This window comes from Nipponia nippon, unplaced genomic scaffold (assembly GCF_047370975.1).
Source record: "Nipponia nippon isolate SJK-2023a ecotype South Korea unplaced genomic scaffold, ASM4737097v1 scaffold_5, whole genome shotgun sequence".
Lineage (NCBI taxonomy): Eukaryota > Metazoa > Chordata > Aves > Pelecaniformes > Threskiornithidae > Nipponia > Nipponia nippon.
In genome coordinates this window covers 74,490,761-74,508,434 of record NW_028262369.1, presented here as the reverse complement: position 1 = coordinate 74,508,434, position 17,674 = coordinate 74,490,761, and the positions used below count along the sequence as shown (strand labels likewise).

At 34.9% G+C, this 17,674-nt stretch overlaps 1 protein-coding gene across 5 annotated transcripts in view; it reads right to left on the bottom strand.

The window, feature by feature from the left end:
• The window catches only part of CCDC141 (coiled-coil domain containing 141), a 107,200-nt gene that overhangs the window by 22,242 nt on the left and 67,284 nt on the right, over nucleotides 1-17,674 (bottom strand). For all 5 annotated transcript variants that reach the window (XM_087733277.1, XM_087733273.1, XM_087733274.1 and 2 more), the window contains exons 12-20: nucleotides 17,018-17,209; nucleotides 15,814-15,990; nucleotides 14,410-14,589; nucleotides 13,411-13,536; nucleotides 12,627-12,815; nucleotides 12,106-12,285; nucleotides 10,879-11,028; nucleotides 3,750-3,890; nucleotides 1,479-1,673 (exon numbers count right to left, since the gene is read on the bottom strand). In XM_087733277.1, coding sequence (XP_087589403.1) covers nucleotides 1,479-1,673; nucleotides 3,750-3,890; nucleotides 10,879-11,028; nucleotides 12,106-12,285; nucleotides 12,627-12,815; nucleotides 13,411-13,536; nucleotides 14,410-14,589; nucleotides 15,814-15,990; nucleotides 17,018-17,209 — 1,530 coding nt within the window. The remainder of the gene's footprint in view (nucleotides 1-1,478; nucleotides 1,674-3,749; nucleotides 3,891-10,878; nucleotides 11,029-12,105; nucleotides 12,286-12,626; nucleotides 12,816-13,410; nucleotides 13,537-14,409; nucleotides 14,590-15,813; nucleotides 15,991-17,017; nucleotides 17,210-17,674) is intronic.

Sequence of the window (17,674 nt, the reverse complement as noted above, 5' to 3'; positions counted from 1 at the left end):
ACCTGAAAAACATTTGTTCATTACCAGTGCTGCGTCAAATATTAATAGCTGTTAAATTTTCTTTAAACACTAGATCCATGCTCATCTTACAAGCATGGTGAGGCTATTAGTTAATGGTTCTGCAAACGTATGTTTTATTTCTGAGTTGTTTCCACCTTTTATATCAACTGACTAATCTCACAAACCTCATTTCATGGCCACAGTTATACCTCTGTAAGGGCAGCAAGGTTGCTTAGATTTAGTCTACTAGCAAACAGGGTTTTTGGTCTCAGCAACCATTAAAGTTGCTAGGAATCTTTCTGCCGACAAGAATGGGCATTAGAACATACCCTCAATAAACACATTTGGTTAACAATACTCAGAGGAGGACAGAATCTGGTATTCACTTAGTATCATCCGTATTGCATCATTACAGCAAACAGCTAATAATCACCATTTTTAACTGCCAAAGTCAGTATTTAAGACTGTACCTATTCACTGAAAGAAAACTGTGGGGTAAAAGGTGATACTTTACACTGAGTAAAAAAAGAAATCTTAAATTTTAGCTCTAGCAAATAATTTATTTTCCTCAGAGTGAGGAGGAAGTTTAAAAATGTAAATGCACAACAAATGGTAAGAAATTGCTTTGCTAACGATATATGAAATGACACATTGATCAGATCACTGAACACTGAAAACATCTTTTAAACAAAACTTTAGTATTGTGATCCATCATTAAGGGAATTTATTTGTCATGCATTTAGATCAGTTTGGAGATGTGAACAATGATATTTCTAAAAATAAACAACGATGACAGGAATGTGCTTGCCTCGCAGCAGATGCACCAACACAATGTGGCAAGAGGGAAAATACTGTTACAAACTTTTTTTTCTTTTTAAAAAGGCAATGCATGAGGCAGTCCTCAGACACGTTAAAATAAAGTTACAGAAGCCTCCAAAAAGACTTAGACTGCAGTTCAGAAAAAAAAAAAAATACATATACTTAACAACTAATTCTATTAAAAAAAATTATACACAGCTTTTAAGGAACTGAATATTTTACATTTCAGTTCCACAATTGCATACCACACAGACAGCTCTTCCTGACAACTAACAAAGTGGGTATTGTGATAACCTGGCTCTTGTGGTTTGACCGCTATCAAAGAGGGCCTTGTAGCACTTTCTGTGTTGCTTCAGAATATACTTAGAGAAAATGAGTTCATAAGTATGATCATACATATGCAGAATCACTATGAAAGTCACATGGAGGTGGAGACCCCAGTTGTATGCATAACAGTGTAAGAATATGGTCACATTCCATGTTTTTTTCCCCCTCTCTCCACAAAGTTACAAAGAAAAAAATAGAAGAAAATACAGATTTTTACCAGCCTACTCTTTTGGAAGCCACAGATTTTGCCTGAAGTAGTTATAAGCACTTTTATCTATCCCAGTCCTGGATCATTACTACAGCCACAGTGGGGATCTCAGGTTTACTAGTACCTCTTCCATCATCTGTTGCAGATGCTCCACAAGATCCAGATTTTGCTTGTAATCCTCCACAACTCTGTTAAAGTCATTCAGCTGTTTTTGTAAGTCACTGATTGACCCCAAGAGTACTCTAACTTTAGCATTAGGTTCCTTTGTTACAGAGCCAATGACTTTCTTCTCTAAATTTTCCATCTTCTTTTTAAGAATCTGTTTAAAAGATGTAGCAATGTTAAATATCGCAACAAAAATGTTTCTATTTTTAGAAATAAAAAGGAAACAACATGGGAAAAACCATATAAACCTATTTCTTGTCCTGTGTTTTAAAAATTACAAGTACCAGCTGCTTTTTCAAAAATCAAAGGAAACTGGAGGGCCTCTACAATGCTGATTAAAATCAATGTAAATTATATTTATTAAAGGTGGAATTGAGTTACATTTTTCAGCTTAAAAATAAAAAAATATCTGTAGTAATAAAACATAGGCTCTTGAACAAAATAACTTTCTTTGACTCTGGAAAGGAAAAAATACTACTAAGTCTTTGGAGTCTTTGACCAAATACAAGTCAATTTAAGCATCACAGTTATTTATGACGTAGAATATTAACATATTGCTTAAGAATCTGATGTAAGCAACATCAGTGACAATCTAGCATAATCCCAAACACCAAGGTGAACAAGTGTTCATAATAGTACTTTATGATGTCTGGTATAAACATGACCTTTAAGTTTTAGGATAAGATGGTATACATATATGCATGTATATATTTTATATCCTGTGAACACTGGTCTTGTCAGTTGATCAAGACTTAGTTGTGCTAGCTGTTTTACAAGTGATGCAAAAAGACACATCCCTGATTTTTAATTGGAAAGGAAGAGATTGGTTTAAAATAAAGTATTTCATGAACTGTCCACATGTACACTTGTAAGAATATACACTGTTAGCAAGAGTGTTGTCACTAGGTCAAAGGAGGTAATTATTCCCTTCTACGTAGCACTAGTGAGGCTACATCTGGAGCCCTGTCTCCACTTCAGGCTCCCCACCATGAGAAACACCTGGACATATTGGAGCAAATCCAGCAAGGGGCCACAAAGATGACTGAGTGACTGAGCATGTGTAATACAAGGACAGAGAGCTAGGATTTTTTAGCCTGGAGAAGAAAAGGCTCAAGGTGGATCTTATCAATGTGTATAAAAACATGATGGGAGGGAGTAAACAAAACAGAGCCAGACTCATCTCAGTGGTGTCTAGTGAAAAGACAGGAGGCAACAGACACAAACTGAAGTACAGAAAATTCTGTTTAAGCAATAAAAAACCCAAACAACTACTTTTTTTTTTACTTTGAGGGTGGAACAGCTTGTCCACAGAGGTTGTGGAGTCTCTATCCCTAGAGACATTCAAAACCCAACTGGACATGACATAGAGCAAGCTTTTGTAGTTGACCCTGCTCTGAGGAATGAATTTCAACTAGATGATCTCCAGAGGTCCCTTCCAACCTCAATGATTCTGTGATTTGAATTTGCATTTGTGGATGAAATTACCAGGAAAGAAAGAAAAAAGATTGTAAAAGGAATAGTGAATGACAACAAAAGAAATAGCAAAAATAGAATCATAGGAGCTACTGAAAATTTCAAGTAAAAAGGTTGTGAAGGAAGAAACTGGCAGGGCAAATGAAACAAAAAAAGTGCTAGCTTGGATTGGCAAGTAAAAAGGTCATTGGAATGCTTTGGAAGAAGAGTTTCTGGTGAATGCAAAGAATGGGTCAGGCTAGCAGGGTTCTAAGGTGTAAATAAGCATGATCAACTCCAGGCAATGGATGCAAAAAAGGGTTCTGAACACTTACATAGTGAAATGAGAAAGATAAGAAAGTAGCTGAATGCAAGAGGGAATATGTGTGCATTTGTTGTTGATTTGTTGATTTTGATGGGGTATTTGTTTTATTTTTTTTTTTTTAAGGAGAAGGAAGAGTAGGTCACATATTGTAAAGGAACAGAGACAAGAAGAATAAAAGATTAAATAGAAAAACAATAGAGAATAAAAGGAGTGAACACAGAGAAGTCAGGAATTGAGATAAGATCATTTCACTGAAGGAAATAGAAGAATAAAAGCAACAGAACAATGAAAACAGAACAATGAAACAGAACAGTGATTGAGACAGGGGAAGGATATAAAGCTGAGTAACAGGGAAGCTCACAATATATTTTACATCTCTTCTAATCTGCTTGGCACAGGCCACAGCAATCCAACCAGTGAAGCCTTCACAAAGAATAAAAATTCTAATATTACCTGTATTTTCTCTGCATACGTATCAACTTGCTGAATCTGTATTTTAAGTACTTTCAAATTTCGAGCTTTTTCAGTTTTCTTCGTATAGTTAAACTTCAAATTGTTGAATTTCTTTTTGAGATCCTTAAATGATTCTCTGAGCTGAAACAGGGTAAGCATATTTGTTAGTAAAAAAGAAACAAGCACACTTCAATTTAGGTTTTTTTCAAGAGCTCTTTAAAAGACCACAATCTGAACACTGAAAATTTAATACAGAAATTAATAATACTATGCCATCTCATAAAGCATTCTTATTTCCTCAGAATTTCTTTCCAGTAGTGGAAATTCATAATCTTACTAAATCAACATTTTTGCATTCTGAATGCTGAGTATTGTTTCCAGAATGGCTGGGGGAAAAAAAAAGTTTGGGGCAAAGGATGAGATCCTGGCTCAGGCTACCTATGAAAAAATCCTGTCAGAGAGTTTTCATTGATTTTGACTAGAGGCAGATGTTCTTCACATACTCTAGTCCATTTGTGGAAATGGTAGCCATGTAAATGTATACCTATGCTTAGTTTCCAGAAAAACATAGTTTTACAGGCTTGGGCAAATAGGTTTGTATTTATTCATAGTACTTTTCTCCTACAATACAACATATAGTTCATGTCAGGTTGGGGTTTTTTTGTTGGCTTTCCCCCCACCTCTTTTTTCAGAAGCCCTGCTTCTGAAAGGAAGTTACACGAGGGCTTAATTTTATACACCATGCTAGTCCAAACATCTTAGTACAATTATTCACAGCACACAAAGACGAATCCAGCTCTTTGGAGGATCAAGATGTAGACTATATGAGCACCTGCCTTTCAAATAACTATTCTATGAGTCTGGTAGCAGAGAGATTCTGCCTAACAGATACCCAAAGAAAGCCTTGCCTAACTACAGCTAGATAGATTTGGTACTATGTGAGAGTATTATTACAAGTTAGCACCGACTTGGTGCAGCAAGCTTAACATTAGGGAAAATGATTCTTATAATAATATAAATTAAGATGAACTAGTAGCTCTGATTATGAAGCATCTGTGTCTTTCAAGACTTTTCAGATGGGCTTATTATCAGGTGAGATAATATTATTAAATTTAGTTATATTAAATTTGCTGTAAAACTCTTTTGTTACTTAGACAGAATGTAGCTACATTTTCTTTGATCTACGAAATATTTTAAAAATCCAGGATGATAAGAATGACACCGATGAAGCTCTAGGAAGTTACACTTTCATTTACACACATATGGATCCGATGCATTGCTAATTTACCCGAATGAGTTTAATACACATCAAAAAGAAGAGTCATATATAATCAACATAATTTTAAAAAGTGTTCATTGACTATGGGAACTAGTTATAAGATAGGGTTGTTATATTCTTTATCTTTTTTTTTTTCCAATGCCAGTTACCTGTTTGCTTTAATGTCCTCTTACAAGTGTGCCTTTAATAAACCACATCATTCTTTGCATTAGAAAATGCTATATAAATAAGCATATCAAACATACTCAGCTAAATTATCTTTAAAGGACTATGAATTTTTTAAGCATAAAATTTGATTTTGTCAATATTTTTTCCTCTGAAAGCTATGTCATATTCAATTTTAATGACAACTGCAAAGAATCCTTTTAGATATCAGAAATAGTGTGGCCAGCAGGACTAGGGAAGTGATCGTCTCCCTGCACTCTGCGCTGGTGAGACTGCACCTTGAATACTGGGTTCAGTTTTGGGCCCATCACTACAGGAAAGACATTGAGGTGCTGGAGCGTGTCCAAAGAATGGCAACAAAGCTGGTGAAGGGTCTAGAGCACAAGTCTTAACGAGGAGTGGCTGAGGGAACTGGGGTTGTTTAGCCTGGAGGAAAGAAGGCTCAGGGGAGACCTTATGGCTCTCTACAACTACCTGAAAGGAGGTTGTAGCGAGGTGGGGGTCAGTCTCTTCTCCCAAGTAACAAGTGATAGGACTAGAGGAAATGACCTCAAGTTGTACCAGGGAGGTTTAGATTGGATACTGGGAAAAATTTCTTCACTGCAAGGGTTGTCAGGCACTGGAACAGGCTGCCCAGGGAAGTGGTTGAGTCCCCATCCCTGGAGGTATTTAAGAGTTGGGTAGATGTGGTGCTTAGGGGCATGGTTTAGTTGTGGACTTGGCAGTGCTAGGTTAACCGTTGGACTCGATGATCTTAAAGGTCTTTTCCAACCTAAACGATTCTATGATATTAGAGTTACTTTTGAAGCAACAGATAAAAGAACCAGGCAAGTAAAAAACCTACTTAAAATATGCTTCTGGTACCTTATAAAAGGTACTATTTTAATTACATTGCAATTCCATGAACACATTTTCAAATTATTTATAATTAATTAATAAAATTTGAAATGGTAGTATATAAAAACAACAGTTTTTTTTTTTTTAGAATTTCACATCCTTTGGGTTGACAATCTTTTGCTTTTAGGAGAATGTAGAATAATTTACGTAAAATGATGTTTATCTAAGGGAACTGATATAAAAGATATGCAGCAGTTCTAATGCTTTAGGATCTCTTCCTCCAGACACACAAATGAAAAGAACGTAACTTACTTTATTATTATTAACAAGATCAGGTCACATCCACAATTTGATATTTAGTTAATATATTTGGGGCTTTTTTTATATTAAAAAGTCCTACAGACATCCCCCTGCCCCCTTCCCCGCCAAAGAATCCAAGGAGTAATGAATGCTCATTTTGCAGCTACTGTTATTGGAACAGCTAGCAATCAATCATTATTATTATTATTACATAGTAATGTTAATCCATCAAGGGATATATTTTTCATTTTCATTTCATCTAGTGGGATGTTGCCACATTATTTCAGCAGTGAATAGAGAGATGGTGTTCACTCATTGTAATGGAAAGGAAGGGAACTCTATCACCGGCACTGTGATCTCCAATTAGTTTAAGCTGTTTATCCCACTTAAGTACACAGAATAATAAAATCTGTCTAAAAGCCCTCTCTTAATAAAAGCACTTCTGCAGAACAATATTTTGTATTCAGAACACAAGAGCCTTATTTGCTGGTTTAATTCTGAGGAAAAGAAGAGATGAGCAAGAGTTTATTTTAGTTTGTTTCACTGGCTTATGCACATACATAGGTTAGTGATCATTTATAAGGCCAGAGGCTCTCCTCATAGCAGTATGTGAAATTAGATCGCCTTGTTTCAGATATGATGGCTCATGTGTCAAAGGTCTGCAGCTGCTGTCACTCTTCTCTTTTAGCCTCAGTGGAAAAACCAGATTCAGCTCAGACTTTTACATCACCCCCTCAGAGTACATGTACACAACTCCTGTTATCATCAGCAATTGTACCAAGCATGATATATGGCTACCAATTTTTAGAAATCTAAACGTATCTCAATTTTCCACTATTTTCTGCAAAATTAAATGAGAAATACTAAAGGAACTACACACCATAATACACTTCAGTGACTTCAGCCCACAAGTTTAATGGAACTTTGTAACTTGTCCATTGTGTCATAGTCATTAGTCAGGCAGCTGTTCCTAACTGTAGTTGGCCTGTCATGAGTGGAGAATGATAGTGGAGGAGAGGGGTTTAGGTGCCAATTGCTCTGATTTATCACACAACTATGAAATAAATGGAAAAAGCAAGTTATAAAGCCACTTTAAACATGGTTTTGTTAACAGTACAGTTCCAGTAAAATGCTTTGATTCCTGTGTTAGCCACTCTAGGAGGTACTTCAGTGTTGTTAGCCACTTACCCTTCCCTTTTTATTCATACATAAAATGTTTACTAACACTAATAATCAAAATAGCCCATGAAAACAGATTGCTGAAAACGTGGCAAAGATGAAAGAACAGACAGAAGCAAAACCAGCCAGAAAGTGGGAAGAAAGAAAAGGTGCTGTTCAAGTCATTATTAATTTCTTTAATTCTGAGACCACAATCAAAATAAATTACAAGGTAAGAAATGTGCTAAGTAGTATCAGTTCCTACTGACTTGTGACAGAGATAGCTCATTACCCTCCATGGTTAAAATTCACATTTTCAGTCGTACCTTTCCATAAGTGTATAAATAATGACATGATGAAGAGGAAAGAAGAGATGACTGGGGAGAGATGAGAACCTACTTCAGGATGTCACTCTTCTGTTGCAAATTTTGTGCAGACATGCATAAATGTTATTTTTAAAGTGATCACCTAAAGAAAAGGTTTTTTCATTGCAAAAGTTATCTTATGTAAAGAACTGTGCCACTTCTAATCCCATGAACAGATTCAGTGTAGTATTAAGCTACAGTTACCTCAGGCTTGACTCAGCTCTATTGTAAAAGGTTGCAGTGCAATGCAGTGAAGTTTTGGCTCTTCAGAGGCTGCTACCCAAGCTAGTTAGTGAAGCAGGAAGCCCAAACTGGCAAATACAGATCTCAAAGTTAGTACGAGCTTTTCTTATACCTTTCAAAGATGTAGAGGGCATAAATCCTTTTTTTCGCCTTTGCAAATTCTCTTTAAATTAGAGAAGGCACACAAAAGGTATGCATTTTACTCTTCTGTCCTCCAAGACTGTTTCAAAACTCATGCTATGTACCCTTGGCTATAAATTTAAGCATGTGTTTCCTTACTTCTTATAGAAGCACTAATGTGTTACTAACACAGGGAGCTAACCAAGTCCACTAAGTATGATATTTTCAAACACCAGTGAGTCCTAATCACCAAAGCCCTCACTCACGTACTTTATTTACACACTTAATTCACCATATTAAATGTAAATTAATTTAAGTATTTACAGCCGAATTCCAAATATTTTCAGTCAACTTTAAAGTTTGCTCTGTACACTGGTAAATCACAACTAAATTATCTGTTTGGCTGTTTACTATGTGACAGCTATGAACAGCTGCTTCTTGCTGCTGGCACATGAAATATTTATTTGCTTAGACGTAGTAGATGGTTATTTCAGACAGGTCTGTTAGATACTAGCAATAGTGAGACTAATTTCTGATGTTAAAATTAACAGAATTTAAAATACTGAAGTGAATACTCATAACTAATATTCTTGAAGTAGTTCAGTGTCTGGTTTCTTGATCCCTAAACAGAATTAGTTATAAATACTTAATGAAAAAAATGAAGAAAAATGGCAGTGGATTAATGCATATACAGGTACATTAGTCAAGTATTTGTTTAGGAAATAACCTCTAGTAGAAAAGGAATCTAAAGAAAAAGGTGTCCACACAGCAGATTAGTACATTTCAGTTCGTTTATATTCAAGATTCAATTAGGTCTGGGGATGACAGGTTTTAACTTAACCAGCCAACAAGGCTTTCCCAACTTAAAAAGAAAAAAAATAAAAAAATCAATTAACGCTACAATTGAAAATATGTTATGCAATTATTTTGCAGAGGGTGTCCATTAACTATGAGAAGTTAAACCATTACATTTTGCAATATAAGGCATGTGGTGAGTAACACGTGTCACTGACACGCTTTTCATTTAAATCTGAGAGAGGCAGAAGATTGCTTTTTTCCTCTACTTCCTGCTCTCACTGGAAGTCTAAAAAGTAATAAAAGTAGAAAAATAATTCTTCTTAGAAAGGAGCTACATTCTCCTGCCCTCATTAAATAATCCCAGAATCAAAGGACAGAAACAAGAGATTCATTTAGTATAAGAGTGTGTCTGAATATGGCCAGCCTTACATACAGGCTGCTCAGTGAACAGTTCCTTTTCTTCAGCAAATTTGAGGGGTTTTCTGTAAAAACCTAGAATACTTTAAGTTCAAATCTCAAATATTCTGATTCTGCCATGCCACTGCAAAGCATAATGGGACTTCTTGTTTAGGTACTTCGTGCTTTCATTCTCTTCTACAGCATGGTTCCCTCTGTCAGAGTGCTCCTCCTATACCACCTGCTGTTCCTATTGCCTCCTACCATAGGCCAAGAAGTTACATCACAGGAGACTGATGCACAGAAGATCAGAGAGTGAAACACAGTCAGCTTATAACCGACAATGGACTAGAACTGTAACTGAGATTCAACAAAACCTTTTTTTGATGCACATGCTCTTTCAATTTCAAAATACCTTTTTGTGAAAATGGACACTTTTCACAAATACAGAAAAATATTTTGTAAAAGAAAAGAAAATCCAAAAAATAATTTTCTCATTGAAAATAGTTGTGACAGAAATCTTAGTCACCTCTACTTTGGTGATTTCAAGAAAATACAGTCTGTCTTTATTCAGGTGTGGATTTACTTAGCGAAAGATAAAATAAGAAAATATAACTTTCAGTGTCCTGTGTTTCCACTACCTATGCTTCATACTACGGGGAACATTAGTGTGAAATCCTTCCAGGTAAGAATCCAGTTTCTGTACTTCATGGATGCACAGAAGTGAAATCTACAGAATGTCAAGTGTAGAGGCCATCAGCCTCTTATTTTAATGGATCACTCTGAGAAAATTAATTCTATGAAATGTTTTTCCTAAATTAATTTTTGCTGAGACATCTATCCAATTCAACTTGCTAAGTTGTGAATGGATTTGTATTTGGCCTACTAAGGTGCTGAATTAACAATCATATTAGCTAAGTAATTTTTCCTAACCTAATTTCCACAATACTAAATGCTAATATCTTGTGCCAAAGAACATTTCCATTTCTTCTAGCAATTTTTAAGTATCAGATCTTGGGTTTCTGAAAAAATGTTAAGCACTAAATTATTCTGAAGTTTTCATTAAAAGACTGAAAGTTCTTTCTAATAGCCTTACAACTGCAATATATGTAAATTCTATTTTTGTTTGAAACTTTAGCTTCTTAAGAAAGAAATCTGAAGACTCATGTATTTCAGATGAAGCTGACAGAGCTGAAAGCCAAAAAAACCATAGCTGTTCTATTTCCAGTCCTCTTGGTACAGTGAAAGCACTTTATTGCCAGGCTAACCAGTTGATATAATCCTGAACTTCAGAGGTATGGATCATAGATTAGTGCTGCTGCTTCGATCAAAGGTTGCTGGTAAGATGAAAATCTACTTTTCTGTGTATGTATGAAGCATCTAGCAGAATGGTAAACAGTAACATATATTACAGAACACAACAGCCTTTTTAACAGTCACTTAATGTGTTGGGATTTATCTCATTTACCTCATTTATCTCCTCTTGAGTGGTGTAATGTTGGAAATGCTGTGACAGTTCTTCCTCATATTTATCGGCTTTGGAGCTCCAGTTAATGTTATCACACTCAAATCTAGCAAGTTCTTGCTTCAGATTCTTTACAGAAACATTCAAGCAATTCTAAACAGGGAATAGACAACAAAACTTATGAAACTCAGGAAATGTATTAATTTAACCAATCTAAAATTAAAATAATTTTGAGGTAGAACATGCATAGTCAGTCACAATGGGCTAGAGTAAACTATTAAACCTTCACTGTAATGACAGCAAGTACAGAGCAGTTTCAATCACTAGTGGTCTGAGGAGTAGTTTTGGGTCAAAGTCATGACTCATACATGGGGTCTTCTCTGAGCAAAGAGGAAGTGGCTTACTCTAGTACTTTACCACCTGGAGATTAGCTCCTTTCTGCTGTCGATCAATTTATGGAGTCTGAAGAGCAGACTGGCAATGTGGACAATCTAGGCAGGTCATAACGGAATGTCTTGCTTTCTCCCTAATAAATGAATATAGGGCAATGACAATCCTGCCCTGAATAAATAACTCCTCTCTAATATGATATCCATTTTGCCGTGCAAATCAATCTGGACTCTACTAATAAGGTAACACTGTTTATTATATTTCCTTTTTGTTCTTTTGTTATCCTTTGTTTATAGAAGAATAAATATGCAAAGCAACGTTTGCAAAGTAACAGGAATCTAATATATAGATGTGGCATTCAAGAAATCACCAACAGGGCCTTGAACTGCATGAAGAATACTAGAGAACAGAAAGTCATGCTTTTTTTTTTCCAAGCGCTGATATTTTAAGATTAATTTCCTCCCTATTTCAAATCTATTTCAATGTTTTCCAGAGTAAGATCTGTTCACAGACCATTAAAAAATTAAAACACGATTTCAAAGAAATTAATTTTCCTTTTCTCTTGGCAAAATGTGAGCAACTACTGAAGAATAAGTTTCATTATTCCTGGATGTTTCATTCGATGGCTGTATATCAGCAAACTCTAGAAGCAGAAATCTAAAAATGATCAACTGTTTTACATTGTATGTTTTGCTTTCTTTTAAAAGGATCTTAAAGCTCTGTGTTTATTTTTCTCAGAGTATTAATACATTTTTGTACATCTTAAAGTCAGTCAGATACCTCCAATAATAATCTTTCCTATTTATCCTTGATTTCACAAATCATTCTAATTCTACTCACAGGTTGCTGCACTGCAGACAAAATATCCACTCCCTGGGTAATAAGCAGTTTATATAGACGTCTGATATGTGCATGTTTCTCCTGAGCATTCACAAGGTAGGCTTTAGCATGATGCACATTTTCAGGGTCCTCACATATTTCAGGAATATCCATTTCTCCTGATTTTGATAGACATTCCAGCTGGAATATATTAAAATAAAAATCAATGTGTGTTTAAAATAATGTGAAAAACTTACAATTCCTTGCTTACCCATAATGTGTTACCCTAAACTTAGTTCACATGGGTTTAAGTAATTAAATGTGGGTCCAGCTCTGAATTTTAAATTCTCCAAATTTCATGCAGTTTTAGATCCAAAATTTTAATTCTGATCACTGAATGCGTTAATGCTGTTTGGAAAAAAAACAAAACAAAACAAAACAAAAAACCAAACAAAAACCAACAAACAAAACCAACTGGCTACAAAATCAAAGAGAGTTTAACTGCAATGGAAAGAAGGTGTATTTTAAAAGATTATACTCACTTCTTTTTTAATGTGATGGAATTTGACTGTCTTGTTGAAAATCTCATCGTATTCTGTCATTATGTCCTTTACTGTCTGATGGAGATGAATAAGCTCACTTATTCTCTCAGAATTCTCTTTCACAGGAAATCCTTTCTGGCTTGGCAATTCTAATAATTTTATCAGGTACTCCAGCTCAGCATTCAGTTGCTAGCAAAAAAGCAGAAGTTACTCAAATCACACAAATATATTTGCAAGTTTTCCCTTACATTTGATGAAATAACAACCTAACAATGGTAAACTGCCTTGAGGAAAAATCAATGCTATGCTCTTTAAAACACTCTCCACATACTTTAGTTTTTGCTAGGCATGAATCTCGGCTATCACCCAGAAACAGCCTTGGATCAAAACAAGCCAAAGTGGCTTGTAGGGGAATAACAGACTGAATTGCTAAAACTCAGAGACAGAGGAGACAGGAAGCTCAGTATGACATACCTCAGCTTCTGACCAGCTCTAACTCAAAAGCATGAAGCTGGTACTCTCCTTGTACTTCCACTACCCCAATGCTTGTGTGTCACTTTAATACACAGCTAACACAGCGCAAAACATTCTCTGGACACTGAAGGTAAAACGTCTTCTCCCTTACCTTATATACACACACAAACCCTTCCTTCTGGAAAAGCAATGTAAAACACAAAACACTGCGACCCCAGACATTCTATCTGGAGTCAATGTGAATATGAATCTTTACTGTACCAAAAAGAGCTTTTGATCCACCGTGCACTTCACTAGTGTGGTTTCTCACCTGATACTGTGGTTTCATTTGGTTAAGCTTTTTTTGTAGTTCCAAAACAATAAAAAGGTCACTTCCAAGGTCAACTGTTGCTGAAAGCTGGAGTGCCTCTTGAAGAATCTCTAATCCGTGGGTAGTCTAAAAGATAAACATTTCAGTGTTTCTATCTGTAGTAAATAAAAAAATATTTAAACACAAATCTAAATTTGTAAAAAGAACCTTCCCCAAACCAGACACCCAAATGCTGTCAGGAAATTTCATTACGAGATTTAAAAACAAAAAAACAAGAGCGAGATTCTGAAGTTAAGATGACTAATTTTTTTTTTTTTAAAACTATAAACCTCTCTGTCTCAAACCCTCTGACTGACAAGGGTGATTAGAAATCTTTAAGACTGTACAAAAACAATTGAGACACTGAAATTGGAGGACCCATACACACACTGTATTTTCTGTGATAACAGATGTCGTGGTTTAGTGATAAGTTGCATGTGATAAACAGCAGCTACAAACCTCTGGTTCTACTACTTAGCCTAGCTAGTGTTGCTTTTAGGGAACACTGCATACTGTCCCTGGGCCAAGGAGTTTTCAATCCTCTTTCCTTTTGAACATGGTTGATCTTGAGTGTAGTAACTGCTAGGACACAGTTTAGTTTAGTAACTATTAAGTCACAACAAAATTGTGTTTTTAAAAAAACAAACAAACAAACAAACAAAAAAACACCAAAGAAAAAACTAAAGCACTGCTGATATAGTATATGGACTTGATTAAAACTTAAAATTTGAACTGGGGACTTGGATTTGTATGTGTTTGAATAAGGACAAAAATGATCAAAAACATTTCATGCTTCTTCATGATTATCTCAATGGCAGAATAGACTACGGAGAAGTATCTTACTGATCATGTCTATTTTTTAAATGATATCTATAATAGTTGATGAGAGAGTCACAGAAAAACTAGTAACAATCTAGAAATGTTTGCCACAGTTGCTTTCTTCCTAGCTATTTTACTTACAATTTTTAGTTGCTCTGTAAATATCCGGCACTGTTGTTTGATTGGTTTTACTTGAGTAATTTTAAAATTCCAGATTGCCCAAAGATTGGTCAGCATTTTCTTTTCTCTACTCAGATTAACAATGATATCTTCTGTTACTCGTACAGATTTTTCTACTTTTAATATTAAACTCTCATTTACCTGGCAAATAAACAGACAAGTTTTTTTCCACATACGTTTTTATAAAATACAATTAAAACCTCATAATATTGAAGTCTCAACAAAGCTTAATAAAACCCAACTATTCTAGCGTAACTTCTTTGAAAATTTCTGGTACTTTAAGTGTCTTTAAATACATTGTTCTCTTAGAAGTAGGCATAGATCAACAGAATTTGTATACTGAGGACATGGCTAACGTTAAAGTTAAAAACCTAGGGCAGGTCAGTAATGACTGAATTATTGCCATCTGATGGCTGTTTAAGGCTTATACAAAATAAAGTAATTTCTGAATAGACAGAATTACCAAAAAAGGCCTTTTGGTGAATAGCAACTAATTGGAAAGTGAAGTAGATGAAGAAAAGACCACTCCTTTGTGCAGATAACCAAAGCGGCACTGAAGCATGGGAGGGATAAAGTGTTTAGCATTTGAACATTTGGTGTTCTTTCCTCTTTTTAACAGAGCCCATAGCAGAAACACCAGAAAACTGAGTAATGCTGTTTCTGCTTTTCCCATTTCAGAATTTTTCTTTTAAGAAAAGTTGTGTTCGTAAATGACTTGTATGATCTGTATCTTCCAGATACTTAAAAGCTACAACCTAAGACTATTATGGGAAAAGAGTAACAGAAAATATGGTGGCAGCACACTTCCAGGTCTTTAGAGAGATAATATCAGAAGATATGTTTAGACTTTAAGTGACTGCAGTGCAACATCCTATTCACACATATTCAACTTGCCTTTACACTGACTATCTAATCTGTGCCTGGCTGCATCAGGCTGTGAAAGCACACACTTTAGCCCACACTAAATGTCTGAGCACTTTCCCTCCTTAAGTAGGTTTTTCCAGCTCATCCTGCATGCTGCTGTATGTTATCAACACCAACTGGCCCTTCTCACCCTAATGTAACTGCTCCCTAGTCTGTCCTATAAAAGCAGAAAGAACAGCTGGGTATCCAGGCTATTATATTTGTATGCATGTACTGGATCATTTATTAAGGGCTCTGTCATTGTTAATCACAAAACTTTTTATATTACTTGTAACGCCATTACCACTCAAATAATACTTCTGTATTTTAAAAGCATATAGCACTAATAATCCCTTTAAAACTAGGTACTGGAGAAATCACAATCCATCAGTCACAGAACTAGGATTAGACCATCACAGACAAACATCAAATATTCAAAATGGTTTATCAGGTTATACTCACCATATTTACTAAATTAAGAAAATTGCAACCCATATTTTGGGTGGAAAAGATCTTCTTTATAGTCTTTTGCCACTGTGTATTAGCTGAATCCATTGCAATTTTATTTTCAGCCTCCCTGTTTGTTTGTAGTGGTGCTGATTTATAGAATTTCTTCATGTTTTGAATATCATCATTCACCTACAGAAAGACATAAAATAAGCATCAAAAAACAAATAAAAAATTGAGCTGCTATAATCAGAAGGTATATAGACATGATAAACTTGAATAGCAGCTTCTGAATCTTTTCCAGGTTTTAAGATCTACCATACTCCATAAAATCTATACAAATACTAAATAATGAAAAAGTTTTAAATAACCTGTAAACCAGTAGATGGCAAGCAGACAGGTGTCAGCAATTTGTTCAGTTTCTGTCACATATTATTACATGGATATTATATACCGGTGTATCAATGCAATGATTCTCACATATCTGTTTAATATGAAGTAACTGAAGTTAGCAATAACCGGAAGTAGATGCAATACAATTTTTTGGCAGTTTATCTTCAAATAAATAAATCCTATGTCTAATTTTATCTGATAGGTTCCATTCCACCCTCAATTTCTTTCTAAATATAAAAGAACAACAGTGTTGTAGAATATTAAAACAAGCATTACATCAATATGAAAATCAACTGCCCTGGGCATCATTAGTACAGCCACCAAAATTATGTTGGTATTGAATTAATTATGATTTCAGCTAGAGCTTGTTTATATTTTATTTTTAAACGCCTTCAGATGAATTAACACTTCAGTGGAAGTAGTGCAAGACAGTGATATCAACATATTATGTGAAATAATTTTAAAATTATATGAAGCAAAATCAGTAAATTTAAGAGTCAGAGTACATACATATAAACATGTATATTATATTATGTATATAATAAGTGAGCTCATGTACGCAGGAGAAAGAGTAAAAATTAAATTATAATACTTCTTATAATGGTGATTTAAATCTGTACATAGACTAGTCATTATGATGATGCAAGTTCAATGATCAGGGCTGTTTGCCCTGATGAAACAGATCTCTCTCAAAGTAGAAAGGAGCTTACAAAGACTTTCAGTGCTTCCATGGCACAGCATCTACAGGATTTTTCTTAGCTAGCTAAAAGTACATTTTTCACTTGTAAGATTTTCACAGTCTAGTCAGAGAATAAGTAATCTGTACCTCCACAGCTGACTTTAAAAGGGCCACATAAGTTTCTAGAATATCTATTTTGGAACGATTATTTTTTTCAATTTTTTTCAGTTCTTCATTCAGAAAATCAGTTCTGCTAGAAAAAGCTGCCACCAGCTCAGGTTCAAACGTCTCCATATCTTTGATGATTCTCTCAGCTACTTCCAGTTCATGTGAAGTTTCCTTTGAGGGTACAAGCATAGAAGAATCTGTATAATGACTGAAAAGGACTTGTAAATATTGATATCACATTTTTAATTTTCACTAGTATTGCTTTCTTATGTATAATTCAATTACTTAGTTGAAGAAGAGCTCATAACGGACATTATATGTTGAAAATAACCATTTATTTCCTGTAACATTTTGACACTAAAAACTATGGATGTAGTTATTAAAATAGCTATTTTGAATGCAAAAAAAAAAGTAGGAATCTCAGTATTCAGATTAAGTAAACCACTTCACAGTGTAAGAATGAAAACAACAGAAGCATTCCTTATGGGAACATCGATAGCCAGAACTGATACAATTCCTGTAATAAACAGTATAGCACAATTTTCTGAACTGATTCTTTTGAGTCTAAATCCCTCTTAGCTGCTTGTCTGATACTCAGTTCTTGTAGAACTCAGTCTCCACTCTAGAGTGAGACTC